The 17,500-nt window shown below is 44.4% G+C and overlaps 3 protein-coding genes across 3 annotated transcripts in view; 2 read left to right on the top strand and 1 right to left on the bottom strand.

The window, feature by feature from the left end:
* The window catches only part of LOC130387037 (collagen alpha-1(IV) chain-like), a 31,839-nt gene extending 30,835 nt beyond the window's left edge, over positions 1–1,004 (top strand). Inside the window, exon 52 of the mRNA XM_056595967.1 lies at positions 1–1,004. This exon is cut by the window's left edge and continues 207 nt beyond it. The gene's annotated coding sequence lies outside the window, so the exon portion shown is untranslated.
* A 2,127-nt stretch (positions 1,005–3,131) lies between these two features.
* LOC130388338 (cGMP-gated cation channel alpha-1-like) lies at positions 3,132–4,885 on the top strand. Its single transcript, XM_056597798.1, has 2 exons — positions 3,132–3,398; positions 4,144–4,885. Exons 1-2 carry the CDS (start codon positions 3,270–3,272, stop codon positions 4,408–4,410), a joined length of 396 nt encoding a protein of 131 aa, XP_056453773.1. The 5' UTR covers positions 3,132–3,269; the 3' UTR covers positions 4,411–4,885.
* Positions 4,886–11,491: 6,606 nt separating this feature from the next.
* Positions 11,492–17,500, bottom strand: part of fgf12a (fibroblast growth factor 12a) — a 19,181-nt gene continuing 13,172 nt past the window's right edge. The window contains exons 3-4 of the mRNA XM_056596268.1: positions 16,514–16,712; positions 11,492–14,647 (exon numbers count right to left, since the gene is read on the bottom strand). Of these exons, the coding sequence (XP_056452243.1) occupies positions 14,532–14,647; positions 16,514–16,712 (315 nt within the window). The 3' untranslated portion in view covers positions 11,492–14,531. The remainder of the gene's footprint in view (positions 14,648–16,513; positions 16,713–17,500) is intronic.

The following is a 17,500-nucleotide window of genomic DNA, read 5'->3' as shown; positions in this document are numbered from 1 at the left end:
GCAGAGGTCCTCAATGTATCATGCATCGACTTTTACTGGATTACATAAAACAAAGTAATTTTATGTCTTGTTGTTATGCCTTATGTTTTTATTGTTGATGTTTATGATTTCATAAAAAATATGAATTTTCCTTCCCCACTGTTTGCAATGCTGGATTCATATTCATATTCATGCTCCGGGTCTATCTCTGAATATGTTTCAATGTTGAATATTTATGAAAGGGATAATAAGAGATGACACATAAAGTCGTACTATCGTTTTTGTCGTTTTTGTCAAAAAAATACATATATTCTTTGAGATTAGATCGAGGCATGGCTTTGATTGCATTTTTTTGTGGATATTTGCCAGTAAATGTAGACGCCAGCTGTTTCATTGCATACCTATATGTCCCTTTTTTCTTACATTAAAGTGCATTCGACCATTGTGAATATCTTGTAAAATGGCTTATCCTCCTCCCATACTTTCACACTGACTCAAGTGCCACCTTTTGTGGAAGAAGAACCACATATGCAGTTAAACGCATACCTGAGAACAAGCATCGGGACATTGAGAACCATTACATGCATAGTGTTCTTAAAACCTCATACAAGAGCTATAGGCATGTGATTGTATGTGGCTGCTCAGCCATATATTCCGTTTTTTTAGACTGCCGAAACCATTGTCAATGACGACTCATGTTGTTAATGTACGCATACGTTTATGTAAAACAGAGAACCACAATTTCGTGCTCCAGAGTTCCAAGCAAAGCCAGATGGACCACAATTGAGGCTTTGCAACGTGTAATTGTCAAGTTGTCTGTTTTTACGATTAGAGAAGAAATATGAAGACTGTTCAGACTTGGAAAGGAGTTTCTGAAGCAAACATATCCTACACAAGCTTCCTTTTGTCCACTGTTTTTCACATTTGCAGGAATAAAAAGGAAAGACAATTAAATCAACCTTTTTTGTTGTTTTTGTTTTTTATATTAAAACTAAATGAGAAAAGATGTCAACAATGATTCATGCATTTATTCTCACATGCTCACATTCCCTGTGATCTCGTGTTTCCTACCAATTCGTTGATTGTCAATTTAGGCCAAAGCACAGAAGTTTAGTTTGAGTTCATTATAATGAGAAAGAAATGGACCTTGTGGAGTATAGAGAGCCACCCTCATCTGCATGATGAACTGGTCTAGAGGATCAGAGGGCCATCTAACTCATTCTACAAGTCATTTGAAAGAGACCATCATCCAAAGCTGGATAACTGTAATGGGAGGAACTGTAATGATCATTGGAGGTCACTCCAATCACTCGGTCACTGCGGTCAAAAGGTTCAAAAGGTTCATAATCCCCTTATAGCTATTCATAATAAAGCCTAATAGCTTTTTCATACCGTCACTTAAAACACACAGATGGCCAGGATCAGGTGACTAACATTGTTTATTACTTTTGTCCCCTACCTACAAAGTCAACTGTTTATCACTAGGGATAATACACACACACACATATACACAACAATGTGTGCACATTATTATGCAAGAGCTTAATGGAAAGATTACAGGGACTGTGAATCGCCCTAATGTGACATTAAAAAAGCAGTCTGATAAGAACAGCCAGCAAACCCTGAACTCAACCTTGAATTAACCAGGCTACCGTCTCCGTTCCGGCCTGCTTCAGCCATGGTCATCCGTGTGGACGGGAAAACGCTCTGGCCGGCACACAGAGGTAACCGGATTACCCTGCCTCCATAGGTTGCACTTGTTTAATTGTTTTCCCAGCTTCTACATCAGGCTCTTCCCCAACTCTGTCCTAATCACGTTAGGACGCCGGCCCTCTTCTTGCAAACAGCGGCCTGCTCCAAGGTTACCATGGTGTCAGCAAAGGACGACGGCTTCCCTGGCACCCTCTCCCCCCCCACCAGCCCCCCGCGACCCACCCACCATCACACACACACAAACACACCCGTCACCCCCACCGTTACAGACTAACAACCCGCGATCCCAACCACTCACCGACTCACTATCACACACACGCACACACTTCACCTCCACGCGCAACCCCCCCCCCGCCCGCCTCAACATCCCCCCCACACATACCCACACACCGCTCCAACACTACCTTCACACACATCAACCCCCCACCACTAACGACACCGCCGACGCCGAGAGGCACTTCTTCAAGGGGAAGAGGACGCAGCGTCACACGGACAGCGGACAGACAGCGGACAGACTGCCGACAGACAGCGGACAGACAGCGGACAGACAGCGGACAGACAGCGGACAGACAGCGGACAGACAGGGGACAGACAGCAGACAGACAGCGGACAGACTGCCGACAGACAGCAGACAGACAGCGGACAGACAGCGGACAGACAGCGGACAGACAGGGGACAGACAGCAGACAGACAGCGGACAGACTGCCGACAGACAGAATAGACAGTGGACAGGCAGCGGACAGACAGCAGACAGCAGGCGTCTCTGGCGTGCAGCGGCTAACAGAGTGATCAGGGTGGATGGATATCATCACAAACCCCTGGGGGGATAAGTCGAGCTGTGAAGTCCAACAGAGCGGAAATCTAATTAAGGAGCCGAGGAGGGGGGAACTCACTCCTCACTCCGGCCCCACGTCACCACACCGTGCCCTCAGAGGCTCCCGGAGGTCTCCAGGACAGGGCGTCCATACCCCCCCCCTCAACCCACCCAGCCCCCCCGGCTGTCGGCCCTCTACGGCTGGGTTGACATGTTAATGAGGTCACTGTTGCACTAATGTCACAGCCCATAATGGTTTATTCTACATGTGGCACTTGACCCGTTGCCCGGGGCGTTCTGTCATCGCTCAGGTCCCGGGACCGCGTCCTTCACTCAACCCAAGCGGCAGCAGTGAGTAATCATGAGCCATCCAGGGCTGCCTTAAACACTGGGGGGGGGCGGGGTGGGGGGGGGGGGGGGACAAAGGCTGTTGTGTGGGAATGTGTGGAGTTGAGACATTTTGTCATAGACGATCCCGACTGGTGATCTTGAGTGGAATGACGTCCCGCCCGCTCTGCTGCATTGTAATTCGAGGTAAACGGGAGACGTCACAAATACCGGTTTTGCGGAGGGTTTTGTGAACAAGCCTCAGCACTCCCTCTCCCTCCACTACAGAGGCCCTCTGCTATTAAGACATGCCGCAACAGTTTGACGCCACGTGAATATTGACACCGCTGCATAAAACCTAAACCAGGGGACATTTTTGTGGGACAACAGGAGACACACTCGTTCCGCTCACTCTCACTTTCGAGCAACAGAGAAGATGCAGTTGGTGGGGAACTTGTGTGTTTTGGCGCTGGTGTCATTTGCGTTGGTTACAGCTGAACAAAACCGAACCTCGGTGCCGTTGCATGCGATGGATCTTCAGCGAGACAGGTTGGCAAACACAACGGTGAGATACTTTATATGTTTTGTTTTTGTTTGTCAGCACTGTAAAAAACTGCTTTTTACATTCTTCTGCTAACATTATTAATTCTATACAATAATACGGTCTGTGACACGCAGAAACAGAGACAGACAGACAACCAGACTGACATGCGCACACGCAAACACACACACACACACACACACACACACACACACACACACACACACACACACACACACACACACACACACACACACACACCCACAGTAAACACAAACCACCAACTGCTCCCCTTGGCTATTCGCATTTGCAGCCTGTGACTCATGTGTTGGCAGGTGTTACTATAGTGATGGTTCATGTCGTTGCACAATAAGTGCTATGAGATGTTGAACTACAACCCCCGAGTTCCTTAATTACTAATAATGGTTTTTCCTTTAGCGGATACAACTTTCCTCTCGGGGAAACTGGGAAACATAATCCATTGAATTGTTTTCCATTAACTGCGTGTTGTTTCCTGGGCTGTCCACCTCTCTAATTCTCAGAAGAGCTACACATTCATATTCATGCAATAGCTCCAGCAATAACGAATCATATTGGCCGGAATGATTAATAACTGTACTTTCTGCCCTTGAGGGACTAATAAAAGTTCATAAAAAAAACACGATAATAAACCAGTTTTTAGCAAGTGCCAGCTCTAAAAGCTTTACATAAATTAACATAAATTATTGTCGGTTTCTTAAATGTTTTCTCTCTGCATCCTTTCCCACAGGCACCTCCAGCCAGACCGACCCTGCTCTGGCTGATTCATCAGTCCTTAAGCCACACGCAGAAACCTAAGGAACTTAAGGGAGGTGACTCAAAAGGCGGGGGGGGGGATAAGAAGCAGGAACCGGAGGAAAAGAAGAAGGAACCAGAGGACAAGAAGAAGGAACCCGACGACAAGAAGAAGGAACCGGAGGACTATATAGACCCAGCAGTCAGGACCCGCAAGGAAGGCTGCAAGATCTTCTACTGGAAGTCCTGGACGGCCTGCTGAAGCTCTCTGCAGCTCAAGAAGACAACGTATACTCACACCTTGGAGCGTACTTATAATGTAGGTTCTGGAGCAGGCCAAATGCTGTGAAGTGTTAAGTGTATAAACCTTAACAATATCATCAACTGCCTGGATCTAAAAGTCCTCGTCTTCTGAAGGTTATCGTCTTGGCAGTACAGGATATGTGTTCAGGATTCAGGGCACTTCAATAAATAGCCCTTCATGCTACTATCTTTTTGGAGACTTTGATCTGGTTCAAATCCAAGTGCAGCAATTGCCTTGCGGCTTTGCTCTCTACTAAGTCCTTCTCTTAGTCTCTTTGGAGCATGAAAGCAGAGTAACGCCAAGCATCAGACTCTTCTGTCCCAGCTTACTACTACTCTGTTTTCTCAAAGTATGAAAACGAGCTGTTGTTTACTGTAATCAAGTTGGGGGCTGTCATCCTAAAACAAGTTTTATGACACTCAATAAAGTATATTATATATATACATTTTCCTAAAATTGTAGTGGTTGACTTTGTGGTTTGGGTCGGTTCTGTCACTCCCTCCGTCTTCTCCAGCTTGCAGACCATCAGAGGAGGCTGTTCTCCTCCATCTTGGATCTACGGATCCTCGTTCCCTGTGTGATAAATGTCTGCAGTGCATGTGATGTTTCTCAATGATCTGCTCAATAGACTACGAGGCAATAAAGCCGCGTCGTTACATACATTCATCTCACACACTTTAATCTACTTGATGCAAGGCATAGTGTCCAGTGAAGGCTTTATAGTTGTATTAAGAATGTGTGTTTGATTGTGTGCGTGTGCGTGTGTGTGTGTGTGTGTGTGTGTGTGTGTGTGTGTGTGTGTGTGTGTGTGTGTGTGTGTGTGTGTGTGTGTGTGTGTGTGTGTGTGTGTGTGTGTGTGTGTGTGTGTGTGTGTGTGTGTGTGTGTGTGTGTGTGTGTGCATTTGTGCATGATGTGTTTGTATATCAGTGTCACTTTAGAACGATTTAATAGAAAGTGTTCCTCTAACTAATGGGTACTATCGGTAACTACAGTTTTCATTCATTCATTCTGGCAAAGTCTGTAGTTCTGTGAAATGATCAATAGCAGCCATTGATTAAATAACTTTAGGCTGGAACCTTTAAAAGTGTATTTGAATTTTTCAATTTAAACAAAACATATTTGCTTTTAGCTAGTTTGAGATAGTGTTATCCTTAGCAGCCTTTAAGTTAAACAGTAGCAGGCATCTGGCAAGACGGGATGCAAGGATAAGGTAAGTGGCATGCAAGGATGCAAGGATAAGGTAAGTGCCATAGACATGATTTACTAGAAAGCAGTTCAGAAACTCTTGAGTTTGGAGCAGAGGAAAAACATTTGAATAAAATGGCAGGAGAGTTTTTACATCTGCCAAATGTATTATTTATCATCTACATCTTGATATATTCGGTCATTCTTGACTTGGAGAAATGTACACTATAAAAAATCGTACACTGTAGTCTAAGTGGAGCATTTTAAGTACCTATACAATCAAGTTTCAGACCTAATTCCTGTTGCCATACGTCTTTGTTTTGTTAAGTGAATGACGATTATCCCATTTAATCACTGTTTGGGTGTGTGCAGCCCAGGAGTGGAGTTGTAGGTAGAGCGAGAATAATGATTTCCAAGCCCAAATGTGAAGTGGCCAGCATGGAGTCAGCAGACTCTGACTCGCTGTGGGCTGCTCTCCAAGCCCAGAGTAAGAGAATACACAAACAGGATGAGCAATGTTCCTATATCCGTCAGAAATTGAGAGAGATGACGGAGAGACAGGAGAAAACAATGGACAGATCAGTGGACAGATCAGTTTCAGATGTTGCAATGGCAGTTCCAACTGCGTCGTCCCGACCTCTCCACGCCGGTACGTTTTTCAGGGAACTCCAGTGACTGTCGAGCATTTCTGACCCAGTGTGGACTGCACTTTCAGCTCCAGGCAGCCTCCTGCACGACGGACCGAAATAAGGCTGCGTATCTCGTCTGGCATCTCCCTGGCACAGCGGAGGCCTGGACCGCAGCAGAGGGAAACAGAGGGTACCCCTGTCCTTGACTCCTTGGAGCTCTTGTCAGCGCCGACACATCTCGCCGGAACGTGTGGTGGCCCCCAGAATGAACTGGACTGCACCAGGACAGAAGACCGAGTGCCAGACTACACTATTGAGATCCGAAACTTTATCATACTGAGCTGGCCAGAAAGTTTGTTGTTATCCACCCGGGACCAGTGTGGAGCGGGAAGTCGAACACAAAGGTAGACATTTTCATATCCCTTTACACAACACAGCACTCCTGAACGAGGTTCCCACGGCCATGAAGGTTCACACAACATTCCATGTTACACATGTTAAGCCGGCTCTAGGGCCCCAGAGGACCCCAGGGCTCCCCAGGGCCATGAAGGTGCACCCAACATTCCATGTTGGGTGAACCAGCGAGTATTGCTTTATTTTCCTCTCGTTCCAGATACGTCACTACCTGCCACTGTTTTTCCTGGCTGTGATCGTCCACCGTCGCGTTTATTATTTTAACCTGTCCCTCCTTGCTTTCTCCCTCCTACGTTATCTTCCTTATCAACTTCTAAATATACTCTCTCAATCACACCTCAAACCCTCAACCCCTTTGCCCTGCTTACTACTGCCTACCTGTGTACCGAATCATTGCCTCCAGTCAAAACGACTCTTTCTGTTTCAACCTGCCTGTTGTCACAAGTCATGCCAACACCTGTTTGCACCCGCGTTACACAACTCTCCCTCCAGGCATCGCTCCAAAGCCACTCCCCCAAAACACATGAGTAGCCCGCTAGCTTTAGCAGTAGCTCTGCCTAGACTAGCGTAAGACTCTGGTCATGAACAATGACTGCATGGGCAGAGTAGCATGGTAGTTAGGTAGAAAGACAGCTAAGCCATCCTATCATTTAATGAATTAAATGATTGCACAAGCTTATTACAGGCCTGCGATAGCCACAGATTTTTTTTCTCTTTTTGTCAGAGCATTAGATGTATTGATTGATGTCTGTATATTTCAACAAATATGCAAGTTATACCAAAGAAATCAATCATTTATTGCTTACCCTAGTTTTATACCTAGACCTTTGAATCTATCCTTAATAAAAGTCTGATTTCTGAAGTTGTGGGGCCAGCTGGTATTAGCTGGATAGCATTCACTCTTTTTAAGGATTATTTTACACCCAGAGAAGAAGCAAAAAATGTGCCATAATAGTTAGAATACCGGAGAGACAGGTTGCCTGGTCAGTTACGAACAAAAGCAGATCGTCCAAGTGAGGAGGTGCCCCTCATTCTAACCCCTGACCTACTGCACCTCTAGAAAGAGGGGGGTCCTGTAGACTCTAGATAATGGTCCGATGGGCCAATATGGATGGGGATAAATGAATAAATGAATTCTTGATGGCGCCTTGTTCTAATGCCACATAATCAGAGGACATCATCTGTACTTCAGTAAGAATGTTAGGTTGAGGGTATCTGTAGAGAATTCCAATCCAAAAAACTACTTTACCCCCAAAATGTTACTTTCCAACAGTTTCTCAGCATCCAGGGAAATTACAACCTCTGGGAATTTCATAAATATGAATAAATTCGTATTCAGTCGACAGAAAGTAGACTGTCTGAAGATAACTGGCATGTTTAATGAACCCATTTTGTTCTTCAGATTTATGGAGAGTCAGCACAAGTTCTAAATGGGATGATTTTTGCCGACACTTTGACGTCAGCATTAAGAAAATGGTCGATATGAACTGCAGTTCGGTAGCATCTTGATCCATCTTGATCCATCCTTCAGATGAAGTGAAACTGACGCTTATGTTAGAGTGATTGGTGATGAACCACGTTTCAAAGATTCATTGAATATAGATTTAACTAATGTTGCCAGTTTGTCACAAAACTTAAAATAAATTAAATTTGAAAGCAATCTGCACCTCGGGCTGGATTTTACAGCCTTAACTGAATGGCTTACTTCCTGTAGAGATAGCAGACTGTCCAATTATTTTTCAGAATTAGGATCAATGGAAGAAACTCGTCTGTAGGTCATTCAGAGGTAAAAAGGGAGGAGTAAAATTATTCAAAGGGTTTTATATTTGGGTTATAATGAGTGAAACAGTCTGGTGTTTCCATTGATGCACAATTCAATGACTCTGCTTTATCTCAATGTTCATCTATTAAGAAGGAGAACCTAGTAGTAGATGTTCTGCATCTTTGGTATAAATTGGAAGAAAGTATGCTTGCAAAGGCATTGTCTAATAGAGAAGGAGAGGGGATGATTCATTATTGTTGGTCTAAATCGCTGCTAGCAGATATAAGTTCCTTAAGACTATTATTTTACAAATCGATTTACAATTAGTGCATTTCAAAATTAAGATATAACCCAAAAAGTGCAAGAATCAGTCGACTACATAAAATGCACCAAATTGAATGTAGTTGACAGACTATGTAATATGTATTTTAGAAAGTTCAGCATTATCAAAGTTATGTGCATATATATTAATGCACAACACCTGAGTTTGCAACAATGTGCCTGCAACAATAAGATATCCACCATTTATGCCAGCAATAACTTAGTGGTGGAGCATTGTGTAATCATATTAAATAAAAAAGCACCCCTGCTGGATGCTTTTCTCCTGCAGTAGTAAATAGGTGTTTGAAAAAACGAAAGAAAAAACTTAATTAAAGGTGGTTATCTGGTTGTCTTCCTTAGATAATAATAATAATAATAATAATAATAATAATAATAATAATAATAATAATAATAATAATAATAATAGTAATAATAATAATAATAATAATAATAATAATAATAATAATAATAATAATAATAACAATAGTAACAATAGTAATAATAATAATAATAAAACTAATATTCAAGCTACTAAGTCTAATTGGGATGCCTGTCCCAAAAGGATTTATGTGAGGCACAAAGAAAATTAGCCAAGACATGATGGGTGTCCCCCCCTAGCAACACAGAAACAGATTTCAAACCAAAGAGAAAAAAGAGATTGAATATAAACCATGACCTTGTACAGAATATTCCCTTGTGTACCTTTTGATTGGACTGTTATGCAACCAATAATTATGAGGGAGTATGTGAATATGACAAAAGATTGCTAAAGTAGGAAAAGGCATATAAATGGTCTCAAAAATACACAAAAAAAAGTCGCAAACATCTTTCTTTCACACATCTGTATGCCTCCCAATGTGTGCAGGGACTAAGATTTTACTAGTGCTACATATGGCCTTTAAATAAATTCATTTCAGAGCATTTTTTTGTCATGTAAAATGATCCTATCACTGTACCTCAAAATGGCCAATGTGAATCCCGAGGGCAAGTATGAACAAATACAATTCATACTTCGCTGTGTGAAAGAAGGACAAGAGATAAGAATGAGGAGAGAAGAGTAAAAGGGAAGGACAGGAAAGAGGAATGGAGGATAGAGACGAGGAAAGGGGAGCAGGGCAGAGATGAGATAAGGAGCGAGAGGAGACCAGCGTAGAGGCGACTAAGAAGATTAGTGTAGAGTAGGAGTGCAGGGGAGAGAGAAGAGAGGAATGACGAGGGGTAGAGAACAGAAGAGAAGAAAGGAGGAGTGCAGAGGAGAGGAGAGTTATTTGCAGCAGGCTTCTACTGGTTCTTAACCTCCTTCTTACTTGCCTAAACAGATGAACCTGAACCCATGTTGCCCACAAGCCGTCTGGCAAGCCAAGCTTCTATGTCGATCACATAAAGCTGTTTCCTTGGGGCTGTTTTCCCTGCCCTCTAAAAGGCATGTGAATTGAGAGAGAGCAGGCTAGGGATTTTCAATGTTACTTATCTAATATCAATTTATGTGTTCACTCTATGTCCGCTCACCTATCCTATGTCGTAATAAATGAACAACAGAAGCGAACCCGTCTTTGATCTTAACTTAATTATACTGGGAAGAGAGTTAGGTATAAAATCTCTCGCCGTCTGTGAATGGCTGAGCGTTATGCCTGCGTCAAAGCAACCTCAGACAGGTGATTGTGTGTACCAACACGTGTGTGTGTTTGTGTGTGTGTGTGCGTGTGTACCAACACGTGTCTGTCCTTGTTCTCCCGAAAGTATGCCTAGAAGAGTTTCATGGCAGGAGAAGGATGAGACGGTCTGTTTTCAATCAATGGGTTCGAGGAGGGGAAAGAAGCTGTGTGAGATGGGTGATGACAGCGGTCATTTGTTTTTGCATATTGGATTTAACCTTTATCACACCGACTCATCTGTCTTCCCCACCAAGGACCCCGCCCTCCATCTCCCCTCTTGTCGCTCTCTACACCCCAGCAGGAAGGGGGCCGCCGTTTGTCCACAGGCTGCAGCAAAGTCGTCCCTTGAAGCTGCAAGACGGACCTCCAGGAAGCACAGAGAGAAGGAAGGAGCCGGAAGAAGGGAAATGAAGAACTGCCTCGGCTCCGCACCCTTCTGCTGTGCCTCCGCAACGTCCTGAAAGTCGGGGAGGCCTTCGTCCTCCTCCCGCTCCTCTTCCTCCCCCTCCTCCCCGTCCCGACCTTTCTCCTTGCAGACGGCGAGGCAGATCTGTTTCCATGACGACGACTGAATTAAGAGCGAAAGGAACGCCGTCCCAAACCAACGCAGCGGGTTTAGCCTGAGTGAAAACATAAATCAGCCCATCTGAGTTGATAGCGGTGGCAGATTGGATTTCCCGAATTCCTGGGCTCATATAAAGCAGTCAGAGTCATGGTGATGGATTTGGTTTGTGTGTTGACTCGGCCCCCTGGTTCCATTGTTGTGGCTTATTGAATATTTGGTGACATTCAGAAGGAGAGCATGCAGAGTACTGGGAGACAACAGGACCAAATGGACTTAGTCTCATCTCTTGTTTCCTTTTTATTCGTCTCTTCGACAAAGTCAAACAATTTTATTCCTTTTGTTTATTTGCACCCAAATCGAATAAAGTTTCCTGGCTTTCGTGTTTATATAAAGCTTTCTATACATAGCTATGTGTGGTGCAGCTTTAACACAACCAAATCAAAGTGTAACATTCTCTCCTACACTAATCTGATGATATTTGTGTTATTATGGCGATGAGCAATGTGCTGACTGCTGTTTCATGTTGTCTTGCGGGTCTCTTCAAGCCTCTGAGCCTCCAGCTAGGCCTGCACTTGCTGTCGAGATGTCTCTCATAATTATTGCCAGCACACAAAGAGCAGGAGAACACTTTTGATAACATAACGTCTTTATTCTTAAACAATCACTAACGTCATTCCGATTTTTTTTGTATTATCAATGCATATTTTTTTTTATTTTGTCTCACAATTCATAATGCATATATGAGTGAGTTCCAATGTGGTGAAATAATCGGCAAACAAAAAAATAAAATACATAAATCTTTTTTTTTCTTTACATATTCGCACGTAACCCCGACAGTTCCTTATGCTTTTTATAAATCCCATATTCACAGAAAGTGCTCTCCTTTGATCTTCGTCTCCATCTTCTGGGTATACGCTCATTCTCATCCCATGCCTTTACACCTTCCACAGCGCTATTCGTCGACATGTATCCACATCACCTCGCTGCTTAATGCTGGTATAAGCTTTATGCCTTTATTAGCATCTCGTCTTATATACATATTCAATATGTGTAGTTGGGAGCTTATGGAAAGTTAACTAATCTACCGTTAGCTCTCGCAAGCAGCCTGCGCCAGCCTCGCTATGCTAGCTGGGAACCAGGTGGAAGACTTGTTAGAATGGAAAGAAAAGAAACACATATACAGGTCCATGACTGGGACCCGTGGGCATCTGCTCTGTACTGCAGACCGTGTGCTGTTCATCTACCACAGATAAAGAGTGTTCAACCACGACTAGTAGAGATGCATAAGCTGGTGGATGCTACCATCAGGATCCTCACAACTGCATACAAAATTGTGTTTCCCGGTCAAAACACACAACAGAGGCCATCGGTGTGTGTGTGTGTGTGTGTGGTATGAAGTAAATGGTGTTAGTCTCCACTGTAGATCGCCTGTGTGTATCTGTTGCCTGTGAATCCCTTTTCCTCGACCTACCCCCTCTGTGCGCCACAGACCGCCCGCTCATTGCCCGTAACAAAACATCGGTTTTGCCACGCGTTCCGAGCTTGCTCAACAGAAGCACAACAAAAAAGCCAGGCTTTTTTCTATAGTGTGCCGAACAACGAGGACAGGCGTTCATTGGATAATTGTAAGACTTCCTGAGTTAGATGATCCAATATCAGTGAAGGATGGGGCTGGAGCAAGAGAGGTGCACCAAGCACTTATGAAAATAGAAGAAGCCCGCTCTGACGCAACGCTGCAACACATGACTCATTTCCTAAATCACCAAGACGAAAAAAGAACGGCGGATGGAGACTATGTCGATGTCTATGGTTTACCGACTAATAGAATACAATTACCCTTTACGTTACGTCAATGATTTCCGAAAAAACGAAGAAAAAAACAACAAATCGCTCGATCCCGGACATGGCTGACCCGCTCTGCCTCTGCCGTGGTAGTGGGGTGCCATTAGCTGTTACCCCCACTCTAAAGAATTAAAGGAGGAAACTTAATTAGCTAGTTTCTAAACAATGCTGCACCCTGTCCACCCATCTATTTAATAGCTTATTGTTTACCATTTACGGCGAGGAAAGAGAGGAGACTGCAGCAAAATAACTCGTTAGAACAAACAAGCCCCATCTCAGGCCAGAACCTTCCAGAACAGTCCAGACTTTTTTTTTTCTTTATCAAAGATGACATCATGTTTTGTTCATATATATTGAAAGCACAAATGCTATATATGTATTATTTTTTTGTTGTGATTGTTTTTTTTATTTTTTATTTCTTTTTGTATGATTTTTGCGGTCAAGACCCCAGTCATACAAATTGCAGAGCAGAGAGAGCTGTGATTCTCGAGGTGCAAATGATGAGGATAACCGTCCGTGGCTATCACAGTGGTCGTGATCATCATCACCACCATTACCTCGCCCCCTCGGAACTCTGGGAGAGAGAGAGCAACGCGCCGTTTAACGCCATTTAAAAAGAAGTTCGCTTTTCCTCTCATGTTACTGAAGGAACTGCTAGGAGGACTACCGTTGACCCTTGAGCAAACCTCTGTCTCTCTGGACAATTTGAAAAACCCTGCTTTTTAACGTGCATCAATCTTTCACAAGCCAATGACGTTCGAACGCACACTCATTGCAATTAGTGCCGCTTGGAGATTCGTTTGAGACATCTCTTGACTGAGTTGTATTGCTTATAACAGTCCCACTGCCTGGCCAGGGAGGGGGAGGGGATTCTTCCAAGAAGCTTCTGGAACAATCCGATTTGTCCCGTGGATAAACAACCAATCACTCGCACTTACAGTACAGCACCCTGAGCAAATCAGATCGCACGGCCCAACCCCCACACCCATATCTCCACCAATCAGATTCTGACATTACAGTACATTCAGTCCGACCTCCCGACACTCTGACTAGTTTGCGTGAGAGCACATTCACCGTCAAGCAGTGGAAACGACTTTCTCTTTAGTGATAAGTCTCTAGAAAAAACAAGAGGCGGAGTCGACGTGGTCGCTAACCGAGCTGGTGAGGTAACAACAGAGTAGTACTGATCGTTATTAATTAAAACAAAATCAATAACTGTTATTATTGACAACAATAACACCATTAAGCGTGTGGAAGTGTCACGGCGATCCAAAAAATATATATCTAACCAATGCATGACATTTGTAACATGTCTTTAAAGCTAATTTTTCACAGCATAAATTGGAAACTATAGATATTTGTATTTATATGACGAGAGACCACCATTCTTATGTTTGTCACAGCATTTTCTCTTTTTTGCATAAAATGTTAAGGTCAAATCCTGATTGAAAATGTTTCTTTCATATCGTCTGGATTAATAATAATTCATCTAAAAGAATTTCACAGGCAAGAGTTCAGTTAAGTTGCTGTTCTTTTTTGATTGGTTGGGTGTACAGTACAAGCTCCTGGTTGTCGCGGCAACTCCCCCCTCCCCTAGACAGAGGGTATAGTGGTGCGTATTTTGTAAGGGGTTTGGTGATGACTCCTCCCCTTTAAATTAAGAGAAGGTCACACCTCCCCCCGATGGAAGCCCCGCCCCCTGATGCTATGAACAGTTCTGATTGACGGCTTTTCCTCCATTCATAGCGGGAGTCCCTGAGCTCTTCCTGGAGCGCTGCTTCTCCTCGATCTCATGCATTGACGGCTCCCGGTACATACACACTGCAGAGAGAGGGAGGAGGAGCAGGAGGAGGTGGAGGAGGGGGGAGGAGGAGGAGGGGGAGAGGGGAGGAGGAGGAGGGGGGGAGAGGAGAGGAGAGGAGGAGGAGGAGGAGGAGGAGGAGGAGGAGGAGGAGGAGGAGGAGGAGGGGGGAGGAGGAGGAGGAGGAGGAGGAGGAGGAGGAGGGGGGGAGAGGAGAGGAGGAGGAGGAGGAGGAGGGGGAGAGGGAAGAGGGTAGGAGGAGGGGGAGAGGGGAGGAGGAGGAGATGGAAGGTGGAGGAGGAGAAGAGGAGAGGGGAGGAGGAGGAGGAGAGGGGAGGAGGAGGAGGGGGAGAGGTGAAGGGGAGGAGGAGAGGGGAGGAGGAGGAGGTGGAGGAGAGAGGAGGACGAGGAGAGGGGAGGAGGGGGAGGAGGGGGAGAGGGGAGGAGGAGAGCGGAGGAGGAGGAGGAGAGGGGAGGAGGAGAGGGGAAGGAGAGGAGAGGAGACGGGACGAGGGGTGAGGAGACGAGGAAGTACTCAGAGGTACAAGTAGATGGGGAATATAGAGTAGGGACAGTGGGGATCAGATTGGGGAGATGGATGGGCAGACAGAAACAAGGTCAGGATTAAGGTGAGGTGATTAAGCTGCGGCGTTGAAGATAGCACTACTCGACTGTTCGGTCACCTCCCGATCTCCCGTCCTGTCCGGGCCGCGCGTTTGTTATCATCAAAAACATCTGAGACACTGCACTCACTCATATGGCACACACAGAGGACATGGGGAGGCATAAACAACCCTTTTAAACAGCCATGTAAATACTGAAGAGGATTTATCGACGTTGCCGTGTTAATAGTCAGACTATGGTGCAGTCTTAGTCAGTAGCGTTAGTAGTTGTCGTTTGCCGTGAAAATCCTTATTATTATTAATTGTTACCAAGTTAGGAAGTATTAGGTTTAATCATTATGCTTATCAGTGATCAGTAGTAATCATAGGAGCCAGTTCTGATCTGAACCAAATTTTGTTCATTTTCTAATTGCTTAAAAAAGCATCACTGGTACTTATTATTTGGTGATTCATTCAAAAATAGTGTAAATAACAGGGAACTGTATGTGACTCACAAGAAGTATGACATAAATGATTTGGCTTTCCAGAAGGTTTTGTTTGGCCTCAAAAGCCGTGTGTGTATTTTGTTATTTACTGGTTTAGCAGTTTTCTATTTATTTATATTTTTTATCAAGAAGCTAGTAGAACTACATTTATATTAGCAGTCATTTCGTTTGTATGAGTTCCTTGCGTTAAACAGATTTATTTTACCTTTGTTTTCATACGTGTCATGAGAATCATTGGACTATATTTGATTATAGGAGCGAGGCGTTCATTTCCTGGCTCATGAATTGAGTTTGGCTGATGCCAAAGTTTGGCTGGCCTGAGTTATGTAAACACTGAACAAGTCAACACATAGTTGGAACAGTACAGTCCTCTTTAGTATCATCCTTAATAGCCAGTATTACCAATAAGTAGTCATAAGTAGCAAGTTCAGTACTCTGAAGTGTTCATTGGTATTCTGTACTTCTCTTTAGTAATCTTTAGTAGCCAGTAGTCCTTTTTAGTAGTCTTTAGTATCCAGTACTAATCTTTTGTAGCCAATAGTAGCCAGTAGTTCTCTTGTCATTGGAAGCCAAAAGTTATTTTTGTAGTCTTTGGAAGCCAATGCTAGTATGTAGGTGTTGTTGGCATTCAAAATAAATCGTCGATATCTTAGGTCAGTAGCGGTCAAAAGCTTCTAACTGTACCGTTTGCTTGCCCATGCATTCTCAGTGAATCATCATTCAATCATCAGCCCAGTGAACCAGTGATTGACAATCTTCCCCCATGGGCCTACCGTACCTTCAATGGGCCGGGGAACAAAGTGTGAGGAGGGCTTGGTCTTCTTGGCGCGGTTGCCCTTCATGACCTGTCCGTCTTTGGTGAGGCCCAGGAACCAGGCACGGCCCGACTCCTGCTGCCGGTACACTGTGGACGAGTAGATGACGTAGTAGCTCTCAAACACCGACTCCTTGAACTTGCACTCTGGTGTGAACACCTCCTGCAACATGAGAAGGGGAGAGCGGCAGAGGGCATAGTGTGGTGAAGATAAGCCCACACAGACGCACACAAACACACCCAATCACGCCACCCGCACCAACACACACACTCAAACACAAACGCACACAGAGACGTAAGCCCCAATTACACAGAGATCCCACCATATTCCCTCAAAGATGAACCGGCGTTATGCTGTTATTGCTTTTTGACACAGAACCAGACAGCACAATGCCATCCCTCTCTGTGCTTTTAAAGAGCATGCTGTCGTTAAGGAATCAGACGTGTTACACAACAGTGTCCGGGTCTTGTGTGACATAACATCTGAATCGTGGCAAAACATTCAGACTTGTAATGAACTGACTATGGAGATGCATTTGCTAGCCGTAAATATTTACACCACTCTTCAAACGCATGAACAACATTGTTTACAAAATGTTGACGCCTCACATTGCAGTGGCAGATTTCTTTGCGTGCAATGTGTTTGTGCGATCAGAATTACTTTCCGAGAAGAAAATAAGGAGAAGCAGGGAGTCGCGCACTTAGCACTCCAAACGTCCCACCCGTCACAGCATACCACTTCACCGCCAGACACAAACACAGAGAACCGAACACACACAAACACGCGCACACACATGCTTTTCTATAATGAATTGAGCCAATGACCAGGTTGTTTAGAAAGAGTTGAAAGTGGGGCGAGAGCGCCTTTCTCGTTATCTCTGATCGGTCTCCAAGTAGAAAGTGAGAGAGGAGAGCGACAGCACCGGGTGAGAGTGACAGCTTTCACTTCAG

The sequence above is a fragment of the Gadus chalcogrammus genome, chromosome 8 (genome assembly GCF_026213295.1).
Source record: "Gadus chalcogrammus isolate NIFS_2021 chromosome 8, NIFS_Gcha_1.0, whole genome shotgun sequence".
In the NCBI taxonomy this organism is placed as follows: domain Eukaryota; kingdom Metazoa; phylum Chordata; class Actinopteri; order Gadiformes; family Gadidae; genus Gadus; species Gadus chalcogrammus.
Note: the sequence above shows the minus strand (reverse complement) of the source record. Positions and strands in the feature narration are given on the sequence as shown.

Coding starts and splice junctions, on each gene's coding strand:
- LOC130388338 (XM_056597798.1), top strand. CDS start 3,270: ATGCAGTTGGTGGGGAACTTGTGTGTTTTGGCGCTGGTGTCATTTGCG. Junction 3,399..4,143: donor ACAGGTTGGCAAACACAACG/GTGAGATACTTT, acceptor CCTTTCCCACAG/GCACCTCCAGCCAGACCGAC.